This window comes from Anguilla anguilla, chromosome 5 (genome assembly GCF_013347855.1).
Source record: "Anguilla anguilla isolate fAngAng1 chromosome 5, fAngAng1.pri, whole genome shotgun sequence".
NCBI classification, from domain to species: domain Eukaryota; kingdom Metazoa; phylum Chordata; class Actinopteri; order Anguilliformes; family Anguillidae; genus Anguilla; species Anguilla anguilla.
Window position 1 is genome coordinate 48,291,881 of NC_049205.1, and position 14,285 is coordinate 48,306,165.

Consider the following 14,285-nt stretch of genomic DNA (forward strand, 5'->3'; position numbering starts at 1 on the left):
CAGTGCGTGCACGCGCTGGCGCTCGCATCACGGGCACCCCGAGGGAGAGCGTGGGCAGGGGAGGGGAGGGCAGGGGAGGGGCCTTCGCACCCGCTGCAGCGCAGTGGCCACAGGCAGCGCCGTGCACCAGCAAGCCCGCCTGTCCTCTGCAGCGCGGACAGCTAGAAACCGCCCCCGGCTATACAGGCTGCGTGAACAACGGCCCTGACTGGATCCTGAAAGAGGACCCCAAAACCGTGAAGGGGAGCATTACACACGACCCCACCCTCGCCCTTTTTATTCCGGAAAGACCGAGTTGGGAAAGTCACGTGACCGTACGCCTCGTCGCTCACTGGCATTTCCAGACTGACGCCGCGCACCAAATTATGACAAAGCTGAAAATACACTGCGCTTGGCGCGCAGCCTGAAATAAGTCTCGGCTAAAGCACATGGGACGTGAAGATAATAGAGAGAAAAAAATTTTTTGCGTGATGCAAACACAAAGGTCGCAGAAGAGCAATCTCTGCACGGCTCAGTTAAGAAAAGGGGCGGGCCGTTCCACGTGACGGACATTCCACGCAGGAAAGTGCAGGGGGAAAAAAAACTACGACATCCTCATAAATCAAAACAGGAAACTGATGTTCCTCAATTGCTTTCCTGAGGACTGAATGGCACTTAATGAGCTGGCGGCTGGAAATGAACATTTTCAAAGGCCCGTTAATCACTTTCCTCTAAAAACACTCGAGTCGAACTGCTGACACAGGGACGTGCGCGCAACGCCTCACACAACCGCAGTTGAGAAAGCAAGAATATTAGCAACACTCTCTGTGCATGCAAACAGACGCGGAAATATTCCACAGAGCACTGCTCGCTGTGTCAGTATGTCAGGAACGATTTCAGATCGACACTCTTGAATCCAATACTTTCTCCAATATTAATTAAAAAACAAACAAAAAAAATCTTACACCCCAATTAAAGCCTGCAACCTCCAGTCAGCAAACAATAAATGACAAGGCTTAACCTTTTCTTCATCAGGACATTGTCAGCAACTGTCAGGCTACACGTTACCTTTATAAAACAAAAATCATGGCAATTGAAAAAGAATTCAGCTAATTTAATAAGTCGCCATTTAGGCCTAACTAAATGACCACAGGCCGACAGCTCAAGAGAATATCCAAACAACCCATAACAGAAAGCAAAGAGAGACAAAGACATAGATATACGAGAATCAAAAGTGAGAAAGACACGCAGCAGGACTGAAATAAAAACAAAGGAAGAATCACTTGAGACGGCCGTTAAGAATGTTCATGTGTTTGTTTTCTGCACAGCAAATTACAGACGGGGGGGGGAAGTGAAGTCATTACAGTGGTGAGTGGGGGTGAACAGGAAGTAACAGAACAGCACAAAGTGTTGTATGGGGGGCGGGAAAAAGTAACCAAAAATGCTTTTCATTCCTCCCCCACGATACCAAACGCTGCAGTCCAGCGGAGCAGCAGGGTTTGCCGTCATTTACAGAACACACTGAGGTGAAGGTGCAGATACGCTGTTATATCGTTTCTTCGCTTCTCGTGAGCCGAGACAAGAATACTAAACACCATCCACCCCTGCCCCCCCCACCCCTTGCCATTTCTTCCCTCCAAAACAACTCCTCTCGAGGCACAGACAGGCAGGCTGAGAGGACAAAAAAAAGCACTGTAGAAAAAATGTGCCATCTTGTTGTCAAATGAATGCTTGACTGCAGAGCAGGTGGGCCAGAGGGATAATTACACCGTTTGTCTTTACGGCCCAGGTCAGATCCCTGCTGAGGGGGAGAGGGAGGGCCTTTGAAGCTGCGCACTCGATGAGAGCCTTCAATCAGATATGGACACAACTGCAGCACATCCTGCAAATACGGCAGCCCACCTGCATATTTATGCATCAGTCATGCGGTAACCAATCACAGTCCTCGTGTCCCCACTGTTGGAAAAAGGTAGCTGATCCCTCTCTTTTTTTGATGGAGAGGCTTTGAAAGACTGAAAGCCCCCAGAAAAGGAATCTCTACAGGCTCACACACACACACACACACACACACACACACCACCGCAATCAGATGTTCCTCTCATTATGAGCGGTGCGTACCCCCCAGGTGAGAAAACATTCCTGTTAGCATGGCCGCCATCCCTAATGGCACGGTGAGAAAGGCCTCGGATGAGCGGCCTTCTGGAAAGAAGAGGCCTGTCACCCAGTCATCCAGCAAAAAAAGGGCCTGTGCGTGGCTGAGCACTCCTGCGCCACACGCATTCCTGCGCTCCTGCGCCACACGCATTCCTGCGCTCCTGCGCCACACGCATTCCTGCGCTTCCTGCGCCACACGCACGCCGACCACCGAATCTGCACCATTAAACGCAAACCGTGTCTGACCAGGGGGGAGGAAATGTCAAGGGAGGGCCGCTGGCGTTCGGTTAGGTGGAGCGGCGAGATGGGGCGAGGCGAGGGACAGGAAAGGGTTACCGCTGCTTCTAACACAAAGGACGTCTTGTCCCGGGTCGAAAGGCTCGGAGCGTGGACTGAAACTCTAACCTCGCCTGAGATCTGGCCGGCGTGCAGCCCGCTCTCTGAAGACATCGGGATGGAGCCGCGGGTTCGTGGGAGGATAGGACAGATGCTAGCGGTTTTGATTAGCCCCGTCCTGGCATGCCTGTTTACCGGCGCGAAGACGACCCGCCGTGTCCGACGGGGAGCCCCACGCGCCCCGTTCCATCAGAGCGCGCTTTCCCCAGCGCGCGGCGTCTCCGAGACGAGCGGCAGAAATCAGACCCGCGCCGCCGCTGCCTCCTTCTCACTCCCGTTCGCGGAGGGGAACGGAGGCGCATCCGAACGCTACCGCCGCCACAGTCACAGTCTGTGACCAAACGACGGGCCGCCCGCTCGATCGCAGCGCCCTCAAACCGTGTAACGCGTGGCCGTCTGCGGGGAACGAGGTTATGAATAAGGTCAACAGGGAGCGGTTTACAGCAAACCGTGTTCTACACGCAAGGCCAGGAAGAGGGAAGTGAAAGAGGAAAAAGCGGTTGCATACAGTGGAGTATACAACAGGCAGCCTAATCCAGAGCCAGACGACGCTGCTGCTCCCTATGACTGGGCGCCCGTATTGTGATACATCCTTCAGGGAGAATATAGGCTACCGACTTTATTACACATTAGAGATGCGTCCCTCAGGGGCTTCCAAGCGGTCTAAACTGGGCTGCCCACCCAGTGGGAACCTGGCTGGGGTTTGAGAGGAGCTTGAGCGTGCGTCTCCCAACAGCTAGGCCTACCGCCCCACTTCCTTTATTTTGCATAAACTGAGAGGACATTTGATGTCAAAGGAGGAATTCATCCACAAGTCAGCTCTATGCCCTCAGTTTGTATTTATTTAAAATGGAAGTTGAAAACATTTATTTGCGTGTTTTTGGTCTAAATTTAGTGTGCTCCCAAGAGAAGCCAAAGGGGGGGGGGGGGGGACGGTAGAACACATACATTTGACCAGAGGCCACAGGATGTCTCAGAATACATGAGGTTAGCCACACATACGAATGCCCGAAATACAGGGAAATCTCATGCTTAATTATCTTTTCTCCTTCTCATCTTCCCTACAAACCTGGCCAAAAATTCTCTCTTTTTACAGAACAAGCGAATGAAAGACGGCTGGTGAGGGGAGTGACACGCGGGCGATCTCTGGACAATCTCAATTTCACGTGCTGAATTTAGGGTTCAGCTGGCAAGAGACACAGTGAGCTCCAGGATCAAACATCCCACACAAATGGCAAATGATTATGTCAACCGACAAACTTGCAACCTGCAGTGTCCATTTACATTTGTGGGAAAATAAATGTCAACAATCAGATCAATAGACCCACCCCTGCAGGAAGGTCTTGAATTATTAAGAATTACTACACATGCTCCACCTCATATACAGACAATTCCACCACAAAAATAATCATTGGTAGAGATTTCTATCTAATCAGCACCTTATTAACACCTGGCACATCAGTTAAGTTGACATTCAATCCTCCTTACGACTTTTAAAAAAACAATACGTTGGAGAAGAAAGGATGGCTTTAAAGAAAATGCTGACACCTCCGCCACCACAAAATGAGGGACAGCTGGCTTTTCTGAATGGCCAGTCGGCATGAAGCTACCAGGTAACCATGCCTGTGATTTAAATCAACTTCCGAAAACAACTAGACAGACATGCAAATCATATGACTCATCTTATTTCCATCCTGGAGTTGTCATTAATCTAAAAAAACTATATGCTATACATTTTCCACAGATACCACAAATACCACAAATGACTTACTTAGTTTCTCCAACAGTGAGGTTTGTGCTTTGGAATAAAAGGCCTTCACATGACTCATGTTAAATATACAGTGTGGTGTGTGTGTGTGTGTGTGTGTGTGTGTGTGTGTGTGTGTGTAATATCAGCATTGCACTATTCTTTTTTTTTTTTTACATAATCATTTTATATACCGGGGGAATGTAGAAAAATCTCACATCTCTCTACAGCTATCAAAACCTCCTTCTAGTAAATACCCACAAAGTAGTAAAGGCAGCAAGAATCTATACAACCAACACACATCATTTCCAGTACTATAATGAAACACCTACACCATTTCTCGCTGTGTGAGTCACCGTATGTACCATGGCAATGTGGTGAGCAGACAGGTCTGAGCCTGATAGCAGGCATAGATTGCATGAACCTGTGGGGGCTGAACACTTCCTGGGGATAAGAAACACAAACTTCATCTCATCAGAATGTGTTTGCGACCAGCCGTGGGAAATTCCACATAAAACAGGCATATCGACAGAGAAAAATAAATAAATAGCCCTGCACTCGATGGCCTGACGCCGCCCCTGCTTTTTCCACCGATGCAATGGAGGCGGCACCGCAAAATATATCAAAAGCCAGAAAATAACCCAGAATGTGCTGAAAAAGTTAGAAAAGACAGTTGCGTGACTTCAGACTCAGTGGAGCAGCAAGAAACCCCATTGTGTCTCCAAACAAATCTGCATGCTGTGACTTTGGAAAGTTCTTTAATCAACTGAGCTCTTGTTTTTCGCCTGAGCTATACACATTTAATCACGTCACGCATTTGGATGCACCGAACCATGATCACACATAAAACGTGGGAGCTATAAAGCTCAGAAGTTGCATCCACAAGAAATGCACTGTCATCTTGAGTGTGAATGTGCACAACTGATAAGAACAAAAACTCCAGATTGTTTCCCTTTGAATGGGAAACTTACTCAAACTGAACTGCTGGGCGGTGAGCCATTTCGTGTAAGCAGTCTGAGAAGAAATTAACATAGTTGTACTTCGCCCCTCGATTCGGAACAGAACTTCGGTAAAAAACAGTTTTCAATAGAAAGAATACTCTAATGTGAACCTAACAATAGTTGTCGTGGTTTCTCCATATGTGGCAGCTCAGCACCCAAACCGGCCCTTTTCTGATAAGACTGGACAGCTCTGCCACAAAGCAACGTGCTTTTTTAAATTCAACATTAAGATCTAGGCTACGTGACGTACCAAGAACAGTTCAAATATTTAGTTACATTTCCAAAACCGCACGACAAATGACTTCCAATCATGCATTTAACGTCTAATCGAGGAAAACCGAAGCTTTGGTGTACATCATGCCCAGTTTTATCTGAAACGACGCAAAACTCTGTCCACTTGGGTTCTGTCTATACCAATGAACTACATAAGTGCTCTGTACCCATTCAACACAATACGTCAGTTAGGCAATGGAGCAAGGAAATACAATCTATTTCCTGCAATTGTCAACATAACGTTGACAGTTTAATTGCAACATGCATAACGGCAGCAGTGTGGTGTCAAGATTAGGAAATGTGTGCACTAAGCATCCTTGTATCAGTGGTCATGTTAATTCAGAATTCTACGTCTTTACGCAGATAAAAAGAGACAAAATGTACGCAAAATTTATTTGCATGACCCAGACTTGAACTACAAGAAAATGACTTCCGTTTCTTTGAGCCCATTGTCTTTCGGTGTCTTATATTAGTGTTATTGATCATATTTACACAGCACTGCAGGATTCAGAGTGAAAGCGCTTAATTTGAATGAAAAGTGAAAAATGAGACGCCACTCTCAGGTTAGCTTGCTCAACATGAGCAAAGTAAAGCAAAAATCGCTTCTAGGGTTAAAAAAAAAAATTATTAGCCGATGTGGCAAAAATGTGTTTTGATCAGAACACAAAAACATTATTTGTAGGACATTTCATTCCACTAATCCTGTTATTTCATCCCATTTCTGTTACAAGTGTCAAAATAAAATTATGAAAGACTATACATTTATTGTGTTATTACGAGTTGGCATATTATGGCAAAACTTGTTGTTTTTATCAGAATGCAAGTGAATTACTGCGAAAGGCAGATTCTGAAATGTCTCGTGTTCCAAAGATGCAGCATTCCATGGGCTCACTGCTGTATGCAATGCTCATGCTGCTTCTTGGCATGTCACCTGAAGGACAGACAGTAGGTGAGGACACTTCTTTACTCCTTGGATGGAGATGCGTATCCGTATTTTCCAGCTGAATCACTCAGATAAGATGGTGCTTATTCTTAGAGCCAGCAATCACAGCAGTGTTGTGCAGTGTCCTTGAGAGGAAGACCAAGACTGCTGGACTGCATATATACAATTTATAAGGGAGCGGAGAGGCATCAGCCACCAGTCATCATGGCCATTTGCCCTGGCCTCTCAAATCATCCAGACGGATTTACAATGGTATTTCAGAACGATGCAGTTTATCACCTGCTTTTCAAGGCTAAGCATGGTGTCCTTTCACATATGCAAACATTTTGAAGTCCTGGACCTTATTTCACCCCCCAGTTTAACCACACAGACAATGTGGAGCGATTCCTGAATGTTATCGCAGGACCGTACAGGAGGTCCCATTTAATTTTGACCCATGACTTATGTCCAGTTCTGTTTCACTGCATCTGGCTGTATTGAACAGCAATTCTTTTCATGGCAAAATTACAGTAAGACATGCAATTTTTATAGGTTCAGGAGACAGGTCCTCCTGGATTTAATGGTGCTCTTCGAGATGAATGATAATACTGTGATTAAAATTTGCATCAGTGCTAATTAAAGTTCCCAGAGGCTTTAGTAAGAAGGGTGGTTAAGAAGTAAGAAGTACCACACAATAAAAAGTAGGAACACCACTTCTGGTCAGCTCTCCACACAAAAGTACATTTTAATTCCCTTCCTTTTCTCTTAATTTATATCATTAATAAACACAAAAACAAATGTGGCATTCAAATTCCTGAAGTTAAGTTATTGCTTCTACACACAGTGATGGGAACACTGTAATGCTCCCAGAACAAGGCCATAAAATAAAATGCCTTTATATCAGTTTAATTAATTATGAACTGAACACAGAAACTGGCAGTGTTTTCTCAAGTTTAACTATAACCACGTGCCTTCAAGACAGCAAAGTTTGGAAATAGGCCGTTAGCCATTGACTTGCTGTTAATATGCTATCTGAAAGTTACAAATAGTCCATGCTTGAAAGAAAGTTACCTGCTGCTACACTCCGATGCCCCTACAGAGCCCCACTGCTTCTGTGTCAGTTTGTTCTAGAGAAGCTTGAATGTTAAATCAAACAGGCAGTCCAGAGGCCAGCATAACCAACCATCAAGATTCAGAGAACAAGGCCTAAAGCTGAAGGACCTGCTTATGATTTGCTGCCTTGCACTTTACTGTGTGTGGTGCCAGGAGACAGAAAGCCCAAGAGCTTATATTTTTGAAAGCTAATTTAAAGAGGTTGTAGCACTTCAGACAGAAAGCCCTTAACTGATGGACATTTAAAACTCAAATTTCATGGTATGAAGTTAACACAACACAAAGCCTGCAGGCAATTCAGAGGACAGCACCAAACAAGGATACAGATGAAAAGGCTATCGCTTTTTTTTTGCTCTAACAAATAGGCCTAGACAATTCTAACTGCAATTTAAAAGCTTAAATTTTCAGTGTTACAAATTACACCTCCACAACTTGAAGGGCCTGCTTTTTATAGAATACATTAGAAAGCATCAGTCTGGAAAACTAAACTTCAGTAGAAAAACTAGAAATCTAATGTTTCTATTCATAAGGGTTAACTATTCACTTTAACTGCTTTATGTGACCTCAAATGAGTAGTCCATGTTTTTTGAAAGTCAGTGTTTCATTGATGGACTATTCAAACTCCAGCAACAGCTTCAGATCCAAAATTTCAGCAGAGAATAATTAACTTTGCTTCTCAGTGGACGCACTTCTTAACATACAAGTTGTAATATTTTTCCATGGTTACAGGGCGTGTAAGGTCAATTTAGAGGAGTCACAATTAGCCTGAAATAGGCTTTCTCCATGGCAAGGCGACAGTGCTGAAATGGGCCCTGACTTTGCCTAGCAGAAAGGAATAAATAAGTTGATGAAGGGCTCTCTGCGATTTCTCTTGGTAAATGGTAAATGGTAAATCTTACCTCATAGGACCAGACGCACTGCACACCGGCGAACCTGCGCACGCAGCGGCCCACCTCCACGTCCTCGTGCGTGGTGTACATCTCCTGCAGGCACTGGCGGATGTGCGGCACCATTCGCCGCAGCACCTCCCGGCTCATGATCACCCCGGGGCCCCCCATGCAGAAGTTCTCGCCGGGCTCCAGCGCCAGCTTGCCCAGTTCGTCGCGGGCGCCCATGCCCGTCTGGCCCAGGAAGATGGCCTCGCTGCTGTTGAGGCTGCGCAGGAAGCCCTCCAGCCGCTCGCTCTTGATGTAGACGTCGTCGTCGGCCCGCATGAACCACTCGTAGTGGTCCAGGTAGTGGTCGTGCATGTACTTGAGCATCATGAAGGACTTCTTCTGCGGCGGGTACGAGTCGTCCACGTTCTTCAGGGGCACTACGGGGATGGGGATGGAGGTGTCCGAGCCCTCGCTGGAGAAGAACTCCACCCTGCCTGGGATGGTCTGAGCCCAAGTCCTGCATTGACACAAGAAAAAGAGAAAACTAGTTAAGGGTTGGCAGCATGGTGTTTTGGCTGCTTGTAATTGACTCCCTGGGTCTAGGCATTGTACTCTTGAGCAAGGCATTTAAATATACAAATCCATAAATAAATACATGCATCAAATACAGGCATTAAACATACATTCCCCTAGTTTACATAAATAAGGAGGGACTGCTAAGAATAGTAAAAAAAATAAAATAAAAAAATGTTTTTTAAATGCCCTCGATAAGAAGTTGGGGCTGATGTTAACATACAATTATACCATGAGAGCTTGTGGGTGGCATCCTTTTCTCCAGGTCCACACAAACAAACATAACTAAACACAAAAACTAAGCTGAGCACTCCATACTGCAGAGTATTTTAGAACATGTAATGGTTTATGAAAGATCCTATTTGCAATGTCCATTTTTGTGTTATAAACAAAGGTAAAATGAAATCGAAACAATCTTGGAGGGTGGGGGTGGGGTGGTCTAGGGTACAACAAAATCAATACATTTCCTCCTTTTTACCCTTGCATAATTTAATCTCAAATCGAAGGTGGGGGAGGGGTAACAAAATCCAGTTCGATTTTTAACCACACCACAGATTTCTTGAATGATTTAAAATACTATAGTCCCTGTATGATACAGTTTTTTTTTTCTTTCCTCATTGATATCAAACCTCACACATGACCGTACAAAGGTGTTCAGATGCCAGCATGGGTCAGTCAGCACATCTTCCATGGTTCAGTCTATGCTCTAATTTCATCAGATAGCCTACTCTAAGAAACTCTGAACCTCAAACCGATGACAGCTTCTTAAGCTTTGGCCAAGGATTCAGTCAGGTTAATGACTGACAACCAAATTAGAATGAGGTGACCAGTAGGCTAAAAGCTTTATAATTTCAATAAACCTCCAAATAACACCAACGCAAAATAAATGAATAAACACAACTTATCCACAGGTAAACATGATATTTCATGGATAATCAGCAAGAAAAATTTAGTAGGTTTTCTCAGGATAAGCACAAAACACTTACAAATAATACTCCTGTACCGCAATGGCATAGTGTCTCCATACTGGCACAAAAACCTAGAACATGAAAGTTGTCCTCTGACTTTATTCCTGATTGGCTGAATGACAGACATTTTATAATGGGAAGATACATTATATCTGGAAATAGTGTGGGCAAATATTTATCTTCTTCAAGACAGAGAAGAACAAGTTCTATTTTGGTGGTAAAGGTCACACTCCAGGTTGCCCTTGGAATGGTGGTTCAGGCTGAAAGACAGCTGGCTGCCTAAAGAGATGTGGCATTTTTCTAGAATACTCTAGTGAATGCAACACTAAAACAGTATTCCATCTATTGAAGGGCAAGTGAGATTGAAAGTCCCTATTGTTTACATTCCTTATATTCACTTTTGAAACGGGGACGATGATTTGAATGCCAAAGACCCCGAATGAAAACAACATGTCTTGGAGATGCTTTACAGCTGATAAAATGCTGACGAAGACTGCCCATGTGATTAACTGTGATGCAGATGAAATATGAAACCACTGGACATTCGAAAATTACAGGGCCAAAGAGACAAGTAATACAAATGCAAGCGCTGGACTAAATGCAATTCCTAATACCGATACCTCTATCAAACATTAAAAGAACTTTAAAGGTAACTTTCTTGCGGTTTACCGCTTGCAGAACAGAAGCTAAACTCTGGAAACTATGAAAAAGTTAGAATTTGCCTGACAGGTGGTGGCAAGTCAATACCATACAAAGAATGTACTAAATAACACTTTCTCCCTCAAATAGTAATTTTCTTTTGTTTACATGTTTGTTTTTTCTTTTTTTGAGAAAGCATATTAAATCATAGAAGCTGAATAATCTCACAGTGTCAACACAGTGTTAGCCAGCTATATAGCGGTACTGACAGCTGCTGTTTAATTTGGTTTGATATCTATAATGTGAGCAAAGTGTGAGGCTGACCCGTGCCCTTCGAGGACAATTATGAAAATATTTAATCATTAAATTGCCAAATGTATCACACAGCAGTTAGGTACATCTCGCTATATCTTATCTTCAGCTAGCCAACTTGCATGGTTGCCTCTGAAAACAAGAGTTTTAAAAGAATCATCTATAGGACACGCATTTAGTATGCCTAGCTGTTAAAAACTCATCATTTAAAGTGTGTCGGAATTTAAGAGTAAAGAATTTGCTCTGAGCAAGACAAGTTGTTAAGTGTAGCAGTTAGGCCTACTGTCCAACTATTTAATTCATCATAGCCTGCTGGTAACCATGAAACAAAGCACACGTGAATATGAATTCGCCCGACTTCTTTGTTACATATGCCAATACCTAGCAGTGCTAGGTGTAGCAAGCTAATGCAATTCAATAGCTAGACATCTGGTTTAAGGAATAAGTATCGCCCACGTAAGCTAGATAGCTAGCTATCCAACCCCGAATTACAGTCAACCCAAATACGTAACGTTATGCGAGAAATTCGAAACCATGGGGTTCCAACTTAGGTTAGACGTGAAATGAAGACTAATAATGCCCAGTCAATGAGACAACGAGGACATTACCCCTAGACGTACCTGTGAGCAGCTACAGCACGGTTGTTCAGATACTTCTGAGCAGTCATTACGCCAACGAAAAGAAAACTGCTGGACCTGGGGACCGGCTTCACAGTTGACGACAATCGGTCTTCTTGCGGTTGCCACACCAGCGCACCGCCGTCTTTTCTCAAAGTCCCTTGCAACCCGCAGCCGCCGGTGCTCGCCTTGCGTTTCTGACCAGCTTTCTTCAACTCCGTGGCCCTGGGCAAAATAAGTCTGGAAGCCAGAGTGAACCCGACGACCAGTCCCAACAGAACACTTAACCATGCTCTTCGGCTTCTACCTGCCATTCCCCTTAAACTTAACCAACTCTGTTCCTTTCCACCTCGTATTATTGCAGCGTCTTTCGGCAGACCTTCTCTTTTGCTAAATTGTGGCACCCTCCAGAAGGCTCGGCTCACTCTCTTTCATGATAGAAAAGCTGCTTTCTCCTGCTGCCGTTAGTCCCACCAAGGGTCTGCTGCATACGTAGCAACAGAGTCGTCTCCATAAACCCTCCACCAAGCTAAACCATCCTCTTCATGTTACCCCTCTAATCATTCAGCAACACAGTTGTTTCAACCAAATTAAAAGATAAACCGGCTTTATCTGATTCCGTGATTACTTCTTTGCGCCAAGAGAAGGTACTCCATTCTCTCGTCTGCCGCGCCGCTGTATGAATGCCCAAAAGCCTCACACCAACGCTTAAGCTGTATAGTTTGACCTAATTCAGTCACCGTAGCCCAGCTCTGATTGGCGGCTGAATATGATTACGTATTTGTGGACAGTTTTTTCTCCAAGGCTATAAACGTATCAATTTGTGCCGCAGATAACGGTGTAGAGTCACATCCCACGTAGGACACATAGCAATATTTATATGCACCTTTTTAATGAAGACTGAAACAACGAATAACAGCCAATAATAGCAATATGTGGTTTCATTTTTGTTTTTGACTGTTCTGATAGCTTTTTTATGTTTTGTGAAATACAAATGCTTTCTGTTGAACTCAATTTGAATTGTGTGAGCTACGACGTCGTCGCGACGTTAACAGGATTCGGGAAAGGTCGTTGCCAGATGGCTGATACTTTTGAAGCAGTGATAAAACGACACGCTTCATCAGACAAAAAAAGTTAAGCCTCCTCTTGGCGTTGGGTGGGCAACACTGGCCAATTTTCAAATGTTGGAAATCCGTAGAAAAGACCGATGAGCAAACCATGTACATTTTTAACACACTGTCGCCATCTCGTGGATTAGCTGAAAAATACTTCTTGCTTTCAGTGTGTGTCTTGAATAATAAAATTATCCCATTCATTATTATATTATATTATTATAATCCCATTCACCCATATATCGAAATGGCCTTAGTAGGAGGATGGTGGTGAAAAATCAAGTATTGCGATAGAATCACTCAATAAAAAATACAAATGGACGGAAAAACCGCAATGTCAACGTGGCTGAACACCAAATACTGAAAGAGGTGAAAATCATTTTATAGAGTAAATAGCAATTAATTGGTATTTTTAGAATTTGTATTACTGAAGTCTAGGCCAACTTTTCAAAAACGATTTTACTGTATCGAATGCACTGTGACCATGTTTTCTAATGTCAGATACAAATTCAGGTTTGTTTGAAAACCCACTTCGTAGTACAGTACTTCAAACATATAAACCTACAGTGTTTAATATTTTTAAAGCATAACATCAACCTGTAAAAATACAGCAACATTTTTTCATCATAAATTAAAACTTTTCATACCATCCCATTCCCTTATGGACACGGAAAAGGAGCAATTAAACACAAATTCCGTAATAATTCCTTTACAAGGGTCGATAGAATAAAAGTGAACAACTTAAGGCACTTGGGGGGGGGGGGGGGGGGGGGGGGGGGGGCGGTCGCAGGGAAGGGAACATCATTGGTATCACAAGACCATTTGCTTAAGGTTAGTTTTTATTGTAACTTAAAGTACTAGAAAGATAACCCAGCTTAAAAAGATGATTTCCCATTTCAAAACTTAAAGCCTTAATTTTAGGTTTCTGTCACGACTGCATAAATGTTACATAATATAATTATACTAATCAGCGTGATTACAAATCAAGTTGAGTAATCTCATCAAATTTCAGCAGGACAAGAAACTAAAAACTGCAATACAAAAAGGTAGAGAATTCTGTTGACACCTTGTACTACAGACCTTGACAACATAACATTTTGATCTTGATTACTCAGTAAATGGCATAATCAAAAACCAGCCTCTTTGAAATAAACTTAATTACATAATTTGAGGAACACTTGTCATAAAATAAACCTTAACATACAGGAGCATATTAATAGGGTAATAGTAAATTTGGGGGGGAAATGGATTTCCTCAGAAGCTGCCCATTTGGAGATCAGTCCCGAGTGTGCCACTGTGTTGTGCATTGAACTTCAAAGACAGTCTCTGCCTTGGTTGCACAGAAATAAAGTTGCGTAGAGGAGTGCAACTTTTGGGCCTGACGTTGCTAGAATAACCCCAGGAAGTCCACTAGCTAAGCCCAACCACTGAAGTACTACAGCCAACTTTACTTAACGCGAGAGAAAGTGAAATTCGATCAAAATGCAGACAAGGGGAACGCATGCGAGACATTTTAACGTCAGGTGTTAACACACTGCTGGTGAACAGACGACAATCCGAACACAGCCGTTTGGATACAGATATCAGTTTTTAATTCAAGG

At 43.7% G+C, this 14,285-nt stretch overlaps 1 protein-coding gene across 1 annotated transcript in view; it reads right to left on the reverse strand.

Moving 5' to 3' along the window:
• chsy1 (chondroitin sulfate synthase 1) overlaps positions 1-12,273 on the reverse strand; it is a 48,636-nt gene extending 36,363 nt beyond the window's left edge. Inside the window, exons 1-2 of the mRNA XM_035419471.1 lie at positions 11,576-12,273; positions 8,485-8,980 (exon numbers count right to left, since the gene is read on the reverse strand). Coding sequence (XP_035275362.1) covers positions 8,485-8,980; positions 11,576-11,886 — 807 coding nt within the window. The 5' untranslated portion in view covers positions 11,887-12,273. The remainder of the gene's footprint in view (positions 1-8,484; positions 8,981-11,575) is intronic.
• Positions 12,274-14,285: the final 2,012 nt, after the last annotated feature.